The following is a 14744-nucleotide window of genomic DNA, read 5'->3' on the forward strand; positions in this document are numbered from 1 at the left end:
TTATAAAATCTGTTTTTTTTTTTTGTAAAGTGTGAAGAGAACGACACCTAGGGATGTCAATGGGGCGGGGCGGATGCGGATGTAGGTCCCTCCATCCCCATCCCCACCTAAAATTTTCATCCCCATCCCCGCCCCATCACCCATGGCGGGTACAAAATTCATCCCCATCCCCGCCCAAACGGGTGTAAGCTAAAATCCATCCCCGCCCCACCACCCAACTGGGTATCCATCCCCGTCTTATCACCGCTTCATACCCGCCTAATTTTTATTATTTAGCAAACATTTGCTATATATACGGAGTAATCAAAGTTAACTATAGAAAAAAATACCTTATGACTAAAGTAACCTATATAATCGTAAAAAATACTCGTCATAACAAAAAAATCCAAACAAAAAACATAAAAATCTCACCTAAATTTATATTATCACCTAAAGATGCAAATAAATCCAAACTCACCCCATGACCCATGGCGGGTATGAAGCGGGGCGAGTGGGGATGGAGCGGGGCGAGTGGGGATGAGGCGGGGCGGGTGGGGATGGGGCGGGTTCAACACAAAATCCACACCCGCCCCATCATCCATGGCGGGTACGATTTTTATACCCATCCCCGCCCCATCACCCGCCAAACCTACCTCCATCCCCGCCTACTTGGGGCGGATGCGGGGCGGGTCTCCCTCGAAACCCGCCCCACTGACATCCCTAACGACACCTGAATCGGCCTGCCTAAAATCTCAAACTCACCGCTCATTCTTATATTCGTATATGACCCGATCCAAATAAGCACGGATCATACCCGAACCGAACGAAACCGAACCGAACTATCCATTTGCAGATTTGTGGCTAAAATAAGCAGGGATATTCCATTTCACCAAAGCACCCTCCAGAAGATCAACATCATTCCTCCTAACTTTGAACTTCATCTTGTAAGCCAGAGCTCCACTAATTTATTTTTACATGGCACTCACTCTTCATCCTGCAAATTCCTGCTCATAAATGTTGAATTCATCAACTTGATAATAAACAAGTTACAGAAATTCAACATACAAAATTGGCAAAACCCCAGAAAAAAAATGCGGAGTCTCTTAATCCTAAGACCACCATCACCATACTTCTCTTCTTCTCTCTCCTCCTCCTCCCATTCACCTTCTTCCTCCTCCCTATCTCCGCCGCCTAATCCACCCACAACCACCAGGAGTAGCAGGTTACCGCGGCGGTTTCAGTTCCTTAGCCCTTCATGTTCTTCTTCAAAGAAGCATAAGCAGCAAACTTCACAGACTACCCTTCAGAAGTCTCCTGCTCCTCAGAGCCTCCGGCGTATCTTGAATTGGAACCCTAAACCTGAAGACGATGACGAAGACTCGAAAGGCAGTGATTCGGGTTTGAAAGATGAAGATGAAGAGATGGATATGGAAGGGGAAACCGCCATTAAAGGAACTCTTATTGCTGGGTTTTTGTTAGTTGGTGTTGTTGGTGGGTTTGGCGCTGCTGGGTATTTTTATAAGGATCAACTTTATTCCTTCTTGACCCAGTTTTCTACCATTATTGAAGGTAACCCCTAATTAGTTTTTGATCCTGTTATTTGGTGTTTCAATTAAATGTTCATTGCTCTTTAGGGAAGGTGAGAACTATTTCCAGACATTCTAAAATAGTACTCAATCCGTTCGGAATTGATAGTCACTTTGATGGTGTAATTTGAGCTAGTAATGTGACCACTCAATCAGTTCGGAATTGATAGTCACTTTGATGGTGTAATTTGAGCTAGTAATGTGACTACTCAATCAGTTCGGAATTGATTTGTGGCCACTAAATTCGGACAGAGGGAGTATATGTGACTCTTGGTATTGGGTGGAGGGAGTTGATCACTATGTTGTTAAAATGTTTGAGGTATATTGAGCATCATCAATTCCTTCTTGATCCTGTTTTCTTCCATTGTTGAAGTTAATCTCCAATTCTTAAGTTTTTGCTCCTGTTACTTGTGTTCAATTAATTGATCATTGATATTCTAGGGAAGGAATTGATAATTTGAACTAGTAATGTGACAACTAAATTCCGGAGAGTTGATCAATGAGCATTATATTGTAAAAATGTTGTAGTATATTGACTATTGAGCAATGAACATGATTGAATAAAGCATTGAATTATTTGTATGTGTTCTCGATTCTCATGGAGTCTGTTCAACGAACAGGTTACGGGCCAGCTGGATATGCGATATTTGTGCTTGTTTATGCAGGACTTGAGGTATGTTACCATCCTCCTATGTCTTGCTTAACACCTACAATTTACTTGGAAATTTCCAGCATCTAGTGTAAAGCTTGTTATGGTAGTGGTGTCTTAATCTTGATCAAATGCATGAATGATTTAGGCAGTTGATGAACTTGAAGGATTGGATTCTGTTATGTTAAACTAATATGATGCATTCATTCTAGGTACTTGCAATTCCGGCTATTCCATTGACAATGTCTGCAGGACTTTTATTTGGTTCAGTCACCGGAACAATACTTGTTTCCATCAGTGGAACAGTGAGTTTTCGTCCCTTTTCTCTTTTTTATATGACCAAATGCAAACATTTTTGCTAATTTTGGTTAGGTCTTTCTCGTTTCAAATACAGTTAGCAGCGAGCATTGCTTTTCTAATTGCAAGATACTTTGCACGTGAGCGAATATTGAAACTCGTTGAAGGAAACAAAAAGTTTCGTGCAATCGATAAAGCCATTGGAGCGAATGGTTTCAGAATTGTTGCCCTCCTTCGTTTGAGTCCCTTGCTTCCCTTTTCCCTAGGGAATTACTTGTATGGACTTACGTCCGTCAAATTTCTTCCCTATGTTTTGGCAAGGTACTGCTTCTTACTATTCTACTATTATTCTCTTTTGTTTAGTTGTGATGGTAAATGGTGTTTGTTGATTGCTGCATTTATCTGATTCCCTTGTTGGGCTGCAACTGGTGGTTAAGAGGTTTGTGGTTCACTCTTGTTATAATTTTGGGAAATCTGTGAAAACCTACCTGTTATGACACACTTTTTGGAAATAATTACCTATGTGTGTTTTAATTATTTATTTATTTAGATACCATATCTTTACTTTGGCAACACACTACCAAAACACGATTCCCGTCCAAGTTTCCGTTTGTGGGGATGCATCTAATGTCTTCTCGTCCTTTCTCTTTTCCCTTCCATTCCAATTTATTTCTTCCTTGTTGATTTCGAAATCGCCACTACCAAAACGGAAATGGTAGAGCAAAAATCAATTTTAACAGAAATCCAGAAAACAGGCAACTAGTTCAGGCTTCAAATTTTGTGGATACAGGCCGAATTCACAAGTAATCATCCTCAATTCTGCACTTAATATTAAATCTGTGAATTAGGATTTCAATTTGGGGGAAAGTTATGAAGTTAAAACATTAGGTTTTCCAGTTTATGGTTTAATTTAGAAACTTTAAGCTTTAAGCATTATGATAACCCGTGGGAGACATTGCAAGTTTATGATGTTGCAACTGTCAGCTTGTAAGATCCGTCTCCTTGTCTTGTCTGCAACGGTAAATGTTGATGATTACAGAACGTAACATAGAGATTATTAACGGGAAGAGAGTGAAAGAAGATGATGTGTAGGAGAGAGAACAATGGCAAGTACGAGGCAAGCGGTAGAAGATTCAGATAGCAGTCGTCTTGTTTGACAGAGGAATGAGGTTAATGTGAAGTGAATAGTAAATCTAAGGAATGGAATTAGTTTCTTGAACAAAGTACTAATGGTTACTATAATAGTTTCAAAGTGAAGGAAAAGGGTGGGGAGGCGTTGGATGACGGCAGCTTGGATGGAAAACTTGTTTTGGTAGTGCCTAACTGCCTATATGTGTATTTTTTATTAGGTAAATATATAAAAAAATACACATATTAGGTAGTTCTTTTCAAAAAGTGTGTTATAATAGGTAGTTGTTCACAAATGTGCCTATAATTTTTTGTTGACCCAACAAGATCGTAGGGCGTGTTTCTGATGATATTTTCTTGAAAGCGTTAGAAGCCATGGGAAAATAAAAAGTGAGAAGAGGTAAAAAGGTAATTTAAGAGTAAGTTGAGTAACTAAGTGTACAGAGACATTGGACCCTGCACATATTCTTCAGTGTAAACTGCACAGTTCATTTATTTGGTTTTCCTGGTGATGTTTGATATCAAATTACTACAAGTATATGAAGATATAGTAGTTTTAATGATCTATAAACTGTATTGTCAATAAAAAAATTTGGATATTTTTATAGTTGGGCATATGACTGTCGTCTTGTAACCTCCATTGATACGAATGCAGTTTCACTTGCACCAGCGTACATTTATGTTTTGCATATGAAGCTCATTTTTAAGATGAAACTCCATTCAAACATCTGTGTGGTTCTATAAACTGATGATAAAGTTGCCTGAATTGTCTGTCCAGATTCTTTTTATAACATACTAACTCAGCATTCAATTCATGCAGTTGGTTGGGGATGCTTCCAGGGACTTGGGCCTATGTGAATGCGGGTGCTTTTGGGCGGGCGATTATCGTGAGTAGCATTCCACTACTTTATATCTATTATGAGTTCCTCCTATAATATTTAAGCTATCTTACACAATTTGCTTTCATCCTGTTCCAAAGTATTGGTTACTATTTTTTTACGCTTAAGTTTATAAAAAAGAAAGGTTTCTGATATGATAAGATTGGATATGAAATACTCGTTAGGAACTTTTATTTGGAAGTCTTGAAACATATGTTTTTTTTTTGACAAGTAAGAGAGATATTATATAGATCACCAAGCAACTATTACAACCTAGGCAGACTGACCAAGGAAGGACCAAGGCCAAACTGACCAAACAACTTAGACTCACACCAGACTACCAGAGTCTAAAACACAACAAGACTAATACCAAAGTAACCAATCTCTATCAGTTTCACTAATTTTCTTGCTGCTCATCTTTAAGATTCTATTCTTAACATCAAACTTGAGGGCTTGCATAAGAGATGACATTGTGGGAACAACATGCTCTCAAACTGCAGAGTTCCTAGCCTTCCATACTTGATAAAGAACACCTGCCACAGTTGCATAGTAGACTTTTTTCATGAAAGCTTGTCTGGATTTTGTTCTGAACCAGTGAAGAATGTGAAGAATTGAGGTTCTTTTCATCCTAATGCCCAGCCAAGCAAGGATATCAGCAAGACAATCCTTGCTGTAAGAGCATTCAAAGAACAGGTGTGAGCTAGTTTCAGGAGCTCTACCACAGATTGCACATAAATTATTGTCCCCAATTCCATACTGAAACAGTCTAGCTTTTGTTTTGAGCCTATCCAGTAAAGCCAACCATAGAGTGAATCTGTGTTTAGGAATAGAGAACCTATTCCAAACATATCTGGCCCAGGGATTTTTAAAAGCTTGACCCTTAAGAGAATGGTACATCTCTTTGATAATAGAGTATTTGCCTGCTGATAGCCAAGATGTAGAATGCAAATTATCATAACACTGTTGCTTGACCTTGCACATGTATTTGACAGCCCAACTGGCTGCCAGTTCTTAGACTTAATATATAAAGCATGAACCCACTTCACCCATAGGTTATCTTGTTTCTGTTCCACTACCCATTCTAGTTTTCCAATAGCTGCTTGGTTCCAGATTGCCAGATTTCTAAACCCAAGGCCATCATGATCTTTATCATGACACAACTTATCCCAACTCGCATTGTCAGGTCTACAGTCTACTGCCATCATACACCCCAAACCATAGATAAGATCTATAGATTGCAGTGATTTTCCTTATAACAGAAGCAGGAATGAGGATGATCTGCCCCCCAGTAAACACATATGCTCATCAAGACTAAGTTCATATTTGATAAACTGCATTCTGCCTGCAAAAGAGAGATGCAAAAGAGAGATGTCGGGAGCTCCAGACTTGATTCTTGACACCATTTTTTCCACCAGAATACCAGTCACCAGCTTGAAGCTTCCTAGAACTGATAGGCACTCCAAGGTACTTAAAGTGGAGGGTATCAATGTTAAAACCAGAAACAACCACTAATTCAGCCCCAGACCCGTAGTGTGAGCATCTATCCCCACAACAGAAAATGTAAGACTTTGAAGCATTCACCTGTAAACCAGTTGTTTCAGAGAAGAGTCTGAAACCTTCTAGCATAAGCTGTACAGGGTGAGTGTCTCATTGCACAACATTAGCAGATCATCTGCAAAGCAGAGGTGGTTGAGAGCCACAGATCTGCATCTAGTATGGAACTCAACTGTTGATGAGAGGCTACCAGTTTCATTGATCTTGAAAAGTACTCCATGCACAAGGTAAAGAGGAGAGGATAAAGAGGGTCACCCTGTCTCAACCCTCTTCTAGACTTTGACCGAATGAATAGGCATGCTATCATGATAGAAATTTGGATTCAGGAACTTCATTAATAAGAATTGAGTACTGAGTGGTTGACAGACATGTCATGACCAGTTTACTCAGACTCGAATTGAAACGTATGTTACTCGTACTCGGTTCGGGTGTCGCCGTGTCGGACACGAATACGGATCACCTCTACGTTTGCAGCACTTCCATGCACTGCACCTACTACCTCCTCCACCCCTCCCATCGCAACGACCATTAGTCCGACCTTCTACGTCCACCCCAGACCAACACCCCGCGTTCCCCCTTATTGTAACTCTGGTACCTCTTCTCTCAGATTAATGATTTAATCTTCTGGTAATATATATTAATTTGAACAATACTTGCACCGCAAATTGAGGTTGTCCGAAAGTCCTGAATAGGCCATTGTTGACCCTTATGGAGCCAGAGCTCTCGCTAAAAAAACAAGGTGCTGGAAACCTAAATTATGGATCAATGTGCGAGGATTTAAGCAAGAATTGAACTGTAATGGTGAGTTCGTATGACTTATGCGAAGAAGAGGAGGAAAGGACAACAGATTAAGGCAGTGGTGGAGAGAGAAGGTAAAGAATGAAGGAAAAGTACAAATAGAGAGTGAGGTGTTCGACTGCGTTTTTTCTGATGATTTTTTCTTTGTGTGTGTGTGTGTGGGGGGGGGGGGGGGTTGAGGAGACAGAGGAAAAGGCTGCATGTGTGGATTAAGGTTGAGAGAAAATAAGTTGAGATTAGCCTTCCATTTTCAGTAAAACATTGTAAAGGGGAGTTGGATCTCATTCCTCTGTCAATTTAGTTCATGGCCTATTAGAAGTAGAAGGCGCTCTGGTGAGATCCTCAAAACAAAATACTCAGTAAACAATTTCCTTTTCTTCATTCCTTTTCCCTTTATATTTCCCTGTAGTCAACCTAACAGCGCGGTATGATGTTCAAAAATCTTATATAGTCAATAAATTACTAGTTGTGAGGCTGTCAAGGGAAATTAAGACGTCGAGTTGAGAAGGAAAATAGGTGATTATTATTTTCGATTTTTAGATTCAAGAAGAGAAAACTCAAAAAAAGAATGTCTGTTTATAGTTCACCTTCAATAAAAACTAGGACAATAAGGAATCACCGAGCATAGAGCCTAATATTTGAATTGCCCTTAGAGTGTTACCATGAAGCCTTTAAAACACTATTTTCTTTTTCTTTTTCTTTTTTTTCCCGAGCAACAGCAAAAGCAAAAGGAGCTGAGATGCTACCAAGAATCTTTCTACTTCTGGTCTGGTTCCAAGTCAAGTAGATACATTCTTCCCTTTCCAAAGTTGAGACTGATTTGCAGAAGTTACTGTACATATTGCCATATTGGTGTTATATTGTAAAATTGATCGACAAACTACCAATTAACGTCATCTATTGCGGAATATGAATTTTCAGTCATTAATAATTTTATAACTAAGGTCCTGTTTCTTTTTTAAACCAACGGGTAGGTTTTGCTTGTCCTGCTAATTGGTTGTTTATATAAGTATGAAGATGCCAAATGTACTCAATCTTAACTTCTGCTACTGTCTGCCATAACCAGGCGAGTCTAATTGACTGATTGTACCATTTTTTGATTTTTGTTTGTGCAGCAAGAAGAATCCGGGCTTGGTGTGTCTGGAGGAAATAATCAACTCCTTACACTTGGGCTGGGATTATTAGCAACAGCTGTGGCTGCTTCATATGTCACCAAACTGGCCAAGGTAATGCCTCTGAACTGTCTGAAGTATTCCGTATGATATTACTATCAAACTTACGACTGTCCACCCAACATACAAATAGGAAAGGAACATTATTAGTGTAATCATAGAACTCCGTTTAATTCGTAGAGTACTTTTCATAGTTATAATTACTGATAAATTTTCATCAGTTAAAGTTCCTCATACTCTATCATACGTTGTCAGTTGGATTACATATTCTCAGACAAACTTTATTACTTCCTCCGTTCCCTAGATATTACTTCATGGTTGACTTTACACTCTCCGATACATACTTTGACTCTTAATATTATCGAATTATGTATAAGTAATTATAAAAAGTTGATATTTTAGAAAATATATATCGGTACGAATCTAATGAGATCTAACATGACCTATAATTTTTCTTACGTATGAATCACAATAGATGAACAAAAGTTAGTGTGAATAGCGTGAAACATAAAATGGTGCAATATTTAAGGAAAAGGAAGTATATTATTTGAATCTTGTGGTCAATCAAACATGTTTACAGGACTATATCTAATTCATGTTTGATCACAAAACTCGAATATAACTATATCTAATTCGTGTTTACAGGACTCGATGAAGGACATTGAGTGAAAGAGAAGGAAGGATGTATGTAGGTTGTAAAATTCATAGGTTACATTTTTATCATGTAAATTAAAAATACGGAGTAGAATTATTTAACAGAAATCTTAGTTCGAGTTGATTTCTTCTTCCGATTTGCGAGAAATGACGAAAAGAATGGCATTATTCTCCACAAATGAAGAGAATGAACAAAGATAGTCTCAAAATTGTATTGACTTTGAGATATGTAAATGTAAATGTTCTGCTCCAGTTCATATTCATGACAGTCATGTGAAACCTTCATCTCTTCCAAACGAAGGTTCTACAGTCTTCCATCTTCCCCCATTCTGGGGATATTTATAGCTAGTCAAACTTTATTACTCAATCTGTCTTGAAAAATGTGCCAACATGTGATTTTGTTCAAGACTGTTACCTTCTAGTCTTCGACAGTTATTTCAATCACCGCATCTTTGAATAAAAGTTCGTCTTCATTAACTGTATCTCAAAACAGTTTGGCATACATCTAGTGTACAAAGTACCATGCTTTTTTATTGATTGAAATGACATATTTATGGTTTTTCATTCTCATTTTTTAGTGGATTCGATGGTGTGTCAACAAATTAATGATGGTGTACAAGAGAATCTTGTACACTAGGTGTACATATAATCTTTTCCTATATAGTTGCATACTAGTAAGGTCGGAAATTTCGTTGTGCAAACGATTGTACCATATAAATGATGTAATGGTCGGTTGAGAAGGTATATACTTAAAAGATCCCATGTGGGAACAAAACAACAATCTCCACTTCATTCCAATGCTCTGTTTTGTTCGATTTATTTTAACTTATTTCAGACACAATAAGTTTAGTTATGTTCAGTTTAGATAATATAATTTCAATAAAAATAACGTTTTTTATACAATAACTGAATAACACACACTTTCAGACAAAATAAGTCGAATAAAATGAAGTCTAAATCTCTTATTTCAATTTTGTATAATAACATACCCTATTAAATAAAGGAGTTCCCCACAACATGTTGATGTAGGACCTTAGAGACGGTTCTACACCATAAATTTCATGTAATCATGATTTTAATAATTATGTTCTTATGCTTTTATCATATCAAAGATATAATTCCTCCATCCCATACTATGGTGTTTGGTTTTCATTTAAGGTGTCCGGAAATATTGTGCCTAGTTTGAGATTTTTTTATTTAACCATCTAATTTTTGTCTAATATACCTTTATCAAACAATTTAAGACTCAATTCATCCTACTTGTACCTATAAAAGTTGTGCAATAATAAACTACGTAATTCCAGTAAAGTACAACAACATTAATTGTTAATCGTTTTCCTCATTATAACTTATAAGGAACAAGTCATGCACATGATATTTTTTTAGAAGGTTATGCTCTATTAGATCACTCACTTTAAAAGTGGGGAAATGATACAGGGAGCTCTCCCTCAAAGTGTCTACTTTCACTAGGAAGGATCAAAAAATTAACATTTTAATTAAAAAACTAAAACAATGTTGCTGCCCGGGATCGAACCGGGGACCTGCAGCGTGTAAAGCTGACGTGATAACCACTACACCACAGCAACGGAGGATGCTTCTTTCCTCATACAATATTACTTAAATTATGACCATATATCACCTTCGAGTCTTCGTTAGTTATTTTCAATCACCGCATCTTTGAATAAAAGTTGTGTCTTGATTAACTGTATCTCAAAGTTTACGGTTTGGCACTCTAGGGAGATCGGAAAATTCACTACACAATTGATTGTATCAAATAAGTGGCTAGGGGCGGTTTTTGGGGTGTGGGGTGAGCGATCGTACAATGGGCCTTTAAATTTCTTATAATCAGTTTCCTAGGTATTATTAAAAAAGAAAATTGAAATAGTGGTTAAGGTTTGTTGCGTAATACAAAAGGTCATTGGTTTAATTCTTAACAAGTTCTTTTTAACAAAATTTAAATAAGGATTACATTTTGAAAAATTACACTAGGTCCCATAATCGTGATGTTATCTTAGCTCCGACCTTGCAAATAGCACAATGTCTTGGTTTAAATGTACAACGATTACCCTAAACAAAACAACAATTTACAGTTCATTATAAAACCTGTGTTTCAGTTTTTTAGTACAACATACCCTTATTACAAACAGAGGAGTATTGTTGTATTTGCCTGGTTAACAAATTAAAAAAATGTTGCTGCCCGGGATCGAACCGGGGACCTGCAGCGTGTAAAGCTGACGTGATAACCACTACACCACAGCAACTGGGATGCTACTTTTCACACATAAAATAATGAGTCTGGTATTTGGACATTTAGGTAACATAATGACCATATACAAAGCACATGATATTAGTCATCCACAAATTCTTATTTATAATGGGTGTACAATAAATATTGTACACCGGAGTAAAAGTTGACTCAAAATGCTTAAAAGTTATATTTATATATGTAAAAGTTATCTATTTTTTAATGATAAATTTTTTCATTTGAATAAAAATTATTCTTCAAAATCACTAATTATGAGTAAATTCATCATTTAACCCTTTAAAATGTTTATCTATCAACTTTTTAATTTTATAATATAAAAGTTACAGAAAAATAGGTTAAAGTTACAAAAAACTGCATAAAAGCTATCTTGGTGTACAATAAATTTATTGTACACCTTATGCGCGCAAGACCTTTTGTTAGTCATCATAAGCATCACGCATCTAATATACAAGTAAGATTTATTATCATAATTAATCAAATAACTAAGGTCATTTGCTGACGTCAAACAAACATCCACCCTTGTTTCCCGTGTCAATGTAAATAGTTGGTACACACGTTAAACTACACTTAATTAGTTTAACAATACTCTATTTTGAGCCCATAATAGCAATGACTTGGTTACTTAGGCGTTATTCTCTTCATCTAACCTGACCTAATTTTCTAGCCTGTGACAGGTCTGATCTGATTTAGTCTGATCTTATTTAATCTGCTCTGATCAAATCAAAATATTTTTCTGAATGTTTTTTATTGGTCTGGTTTAATTAATTTTTCTGGTATAATATGATTTTTCTGATGGTATAATAAGCGCGTAATAAGAATAAAGTGACGAAAATAAAACAAAAATAACATCTAAAAACCCTCCACATGTCCTATAACTTGCTATTATACGATGCCAAGTGTCCTTCACATACTTGATACGTACACACATTTTTTAAAGATTCTTTTTATCTTTTTCTTAATAAATGAGAAGGAGAGGGGAGGAGTATGCTATACAGACTGTAAACTCTCACATGAAATTGCTCACTTCTTGCCACGATTTTGTGTGCCATGCATATTAGCCCTCATCTGGTTTGCCATTTGTTGCTTAGTCATTGGATTTTCATTTATTTTATTGTTTTCTAAAAAGATTTGGAAAGAGTATACTATAAAAGGAAAGGTGGGAGGGAGTTCAATTTTAAAAGCATCATCACATCAACCAAGAAAGCTTTCTTAAATTAAACATTGTACAAAAATAAGGAACAAGTTGGTAGTAACTCATAATGGAGATGGAATGGTCATCTCAAGATGCAATGAAAGCTTTCTTGCAAACTCTTCATTTGGTAAGTACTTAATTATGTGTTTAATAATATAAATAAAAAAATGCGCATTTTATGAAAATTTTGTACCTATAATTTTGTTCAAAATGAAGTGTTTAAGTGTCATTTTTAATTTAGGTGTTGTGTATCTAACATGATTATCTTAGGAATATGAATAAATCTGAGTATCATAGTTTTCAAAAACTTATATACGACGGTAGATCAAGTACTTATGACAGTTTATTAGTAAATAATTATGTTCAATTACCTATAATCAATCAAATAGGTATAATTCTTCCATTTCTATATAGTCGCAATATACAATTTGCATTAACACACAAAAAAGAAAAAACAAATTTTTTTATAATATAAAGGCATAAATGGAAAATTCTATTGATTTATTTGGTGGGTGTGAGGTTAGAAGTTAATAAAGAGAATTGAATGAAGTAAGTGTATAAATGCCAATATATACAAAATAGTTTTCCATTTATAGTATATTACAACTATTGTTATTGTTTCTGTTTTGGAGAAGTTTTGCAAAATTCTACTAATTTATTTGGTGGGTATGAGGTTATAAGTTAATAAAGAAAATTGAATGAAGTGTATAATTGTATGAATACCATTACATATAAAATAGTTTTCCATTTACAGTATATTACAAGTATTGTGATTGTTTCTGTTTTAGAAAAGTTTTGCAAGTAAAAAGTAAAAATTAATTTCTTTTTAATCAAATAGTTACATTTTATCGTCGTATATATTTTTTAATGTTAATCTTAGCGGTCATTATATATATGACAATATTATATAAGTATATAACAGTATCATATAAGACGATCTGACGCAATAATTACACCCTATTATTACAAATAAATCTTTATATACTTTTTAATGCTAATATTAGCGGTCATTATATGTATGACAATATCATATAAGTATATAACAATATCATATAAGACGACCTGACACAATAATTACACCCTATTGTATTACAAATAAATCTTTTTTCTCATGGATTATTTTTCTTATATTGCAGTGCAAAGTCAACAACATGCATGATGAAGAACAAAAATATGGAATAAATGGAAGCAAAGTTATTGAACCTCAAGGAACTGAGTTACTATCAGCTTTAGCAGCAGGAAACAAAGCAAAAACAATAATAGACATCACAACTTCTAAAAAACAAGGCATTACACCTTTAACACTAGCCCTATCTGTTGCTGCTAAACAAACCGGTGGCAAACTCATCTGCATTCGACCATCTCTTAACGGCGTTATCAATAACGGCGTTAACTATGAGGTAGCGAATGATGTAACGGAGTTACGGGTAGGTGATCCGTGTGAGCAGTTGATGAACGATATTCGAAACGTCGATTTTGCTGTCATTGATTGCAGAGATTTCGACACGTGTCGTCTGAGAGTATTGTCAGAGAAGCTTCATCTGAATCCAAAAGGAGCTATAATTGTTGCTAATAATGTGTTACATAGAGAACAAGGTGTTGCTCTTGTTGATCAGATTTTGAAGGGTAAAAAAGGAGGGATTGAATCTTCTGTTAGAACTTTGCCTTTAGGTGGTTCTTCAGCTGGGTTTCAACTGATTATTAAGATTAAATCCAAGTGTCAGAAGATTAAGAGGAAGCATAGGAGATTCTTTGTTACTTTTGATGACTGATGATCGACTTTAACGAACTAAGTTAGTTTTTGGGATCCGTGTGTTCTTTTGGGTACAGATCGAGTGGATGATGATCCCAGGTCTCAGGCACTACCATACTACCAGGATCGATTTTAACGAACTAAGCTAGTTTTGGGATTTGTATGTTATTTTCCGTGGGTTAAGATCTGGTGGAAGATGGTCCAGGTCTTAGGTCCCGCCACCAGGATCAACTTTAACAAATTAAGCTAGTTTTGGAATCTATGTATTAATAGAGATCGAGTGGAGAATGATCTCAGATTGCGAATACCACATTGACTTTAATGAGCCAAGCTAGTTGGAATCTGTATGTTTTTCTTTTATTTATGTTTCTTTAAAGTAAAGTTAGGTACATAATATTTGTAATATTGTACATTAGATTAGGAAAATACAACTAACTGTGCTCCTTTTTAATTAGTACAGTTAATAATTAAGCAACTTTGTTTAGAAATTATGAAATTTCCATGATGTTTACATATTATATGAGAAAATAGCTTGCCTAAGTTTTGCATTATTTTTTCCTTACTTTTCTTATGAAAAGTTGAAAACAGACCTTTACCATTCTGTTTGAAAATGGCTTGGCTAAATGCAGTGGCGGAGCCACGGTGCCCTCAGTGGGGTCCTTGACCCCACTTGAATTTTATTTTTATTTTTTTTTATAGTTAAAATTTCAATTTTTTTTTAAAAAATAAATAATTTTAGTGAAAGTTTCGTCAATTTTTAAATAGTGACCCCACTATCTCAAATTTCTGGATCCGCTACTGGCTAAATGTTGCATTATTTTTATTATAATAATATCTT

The 14744-nt window shown here is 35.8% G+C and overlaps 2 protein-coding genes and 2 non-coding genes across 4 annotated transcripts; 2 read left to right on the plus strand and 2 right to left on the minus strand.

The window, feature by feature from the left end:
- Positions 1-863: 863 nt before the first annotated feature.
- Positions 864-8958, plus strand: LOC110796153 (uncharacterized). The gene is made up of 7 exons (XM_022001188.2): positions 864-1548; positions 2186-2238; positions 2427-2519; positions 2609-2832; positions 4460-4526; positions 7985-8095; positions 8687-8958. The coding sequence occupies exons 1-7, from the start codon at positions 1071-1073 to the stop codon at positions 8708-8710; spliced, it is 1050 nt and encodes a 349-aa protein (XP_021856880.2). The 5' UTR covers positions 864-1070; the 3' UTR covers positions 8711-8958.
- Positions 8959-10208: 1250 nt separating this feature from the next.
- On the minus strand, positions 10209-10281 carry TRNAV-UAC (transfer RNA valine (anticodon UAC)). Its single transcript has one exon. It is a non-coding gene; the product is annotated as a tRNA-Val (tRNA).
- A 602-nt stretch (positions 10282-10883) lies between these two features.
- On the minus strand, positions 10884-10956 carry TRNAV-UAC (transfer RNA valine (anticodon UAC)). The gene has a single exon. It is a non-coding gene; the product is annotated as a tRNA-Val (tRNA).
- Positions 10957-12009: 1053 nt separating this feature from the next.
- LOC110796184 (uncharacterized) lies at positions 12010-14437 on the plus strand. Its single transcript, XM_022001217.2, has 2 exons — positions 12010-12280; positions 13290-14437. Exons 1-2 carry the CDS (start codon positions 12221-12223, stop codon positions 13923-13925), a joined length of 696 nt encoding a protein of 231 aa, XP_021856909.2. The 5' UTR covers positions 12010-12220; the 3' UTR covers positions 13926-14437.
- Positions 14438-14744: the final 307 nt, after the last annotated feature.

The sequence above is a fragment of the Spinacia oleracea genome, chromosome 2, assembly GCF_020520425.1.
Source record: "Spinacia oleracea cultivar Varoflay chromosome 2, BTI_SOV_V1, whole genome shotgun sequence".
Taxonomy (NCBI): domain Eukaryota; kingdom Viridiplantae; phylum Streptophyta; class Magnoliopsida; order Caryophyllales; family Amaranthaceae; genus Spinacia; species Spinacia oleracea.

Bases quoted from the DNA above. Each gene is read 5' to 3' on its own strand.
- LOC110796153 (XM_022001188.2), top strand. From the start codon at position 1,071: ATGCGGAGTCTCTTAATCCTAAGACCACCATCACCATACTTCTCTTCT. The intron at 2,239-2,426 runs GTATGTTACCAT...CATTCATTCTAG, and splicing joins TTGTTTATGCAGGACTTGAG to GTACTTGCAATTCCGGCTAT. The intron at 2,520-2,608 runs GTGAGTTTTCGT...TTTCAAATACAG, and splicing joins TTGTTTCCATCAGTGGAACA to TTAGCAGCGAGCATTGCTTT.
- LOC110796184 (XM_022001217.2), top strand. From the start codon at position 12,221: ATGGAGATGGAATGGTCATCTCAAGATGCAATGAAAGCTTTCTTGCAA. The intron at 12,281-13,289 runs GTAAGTACTTAA...CTTATATTGCAG, and splicing joins TCTTGCAAACTCTTCATTTG to TGCAAAGTCAACAACATGCA.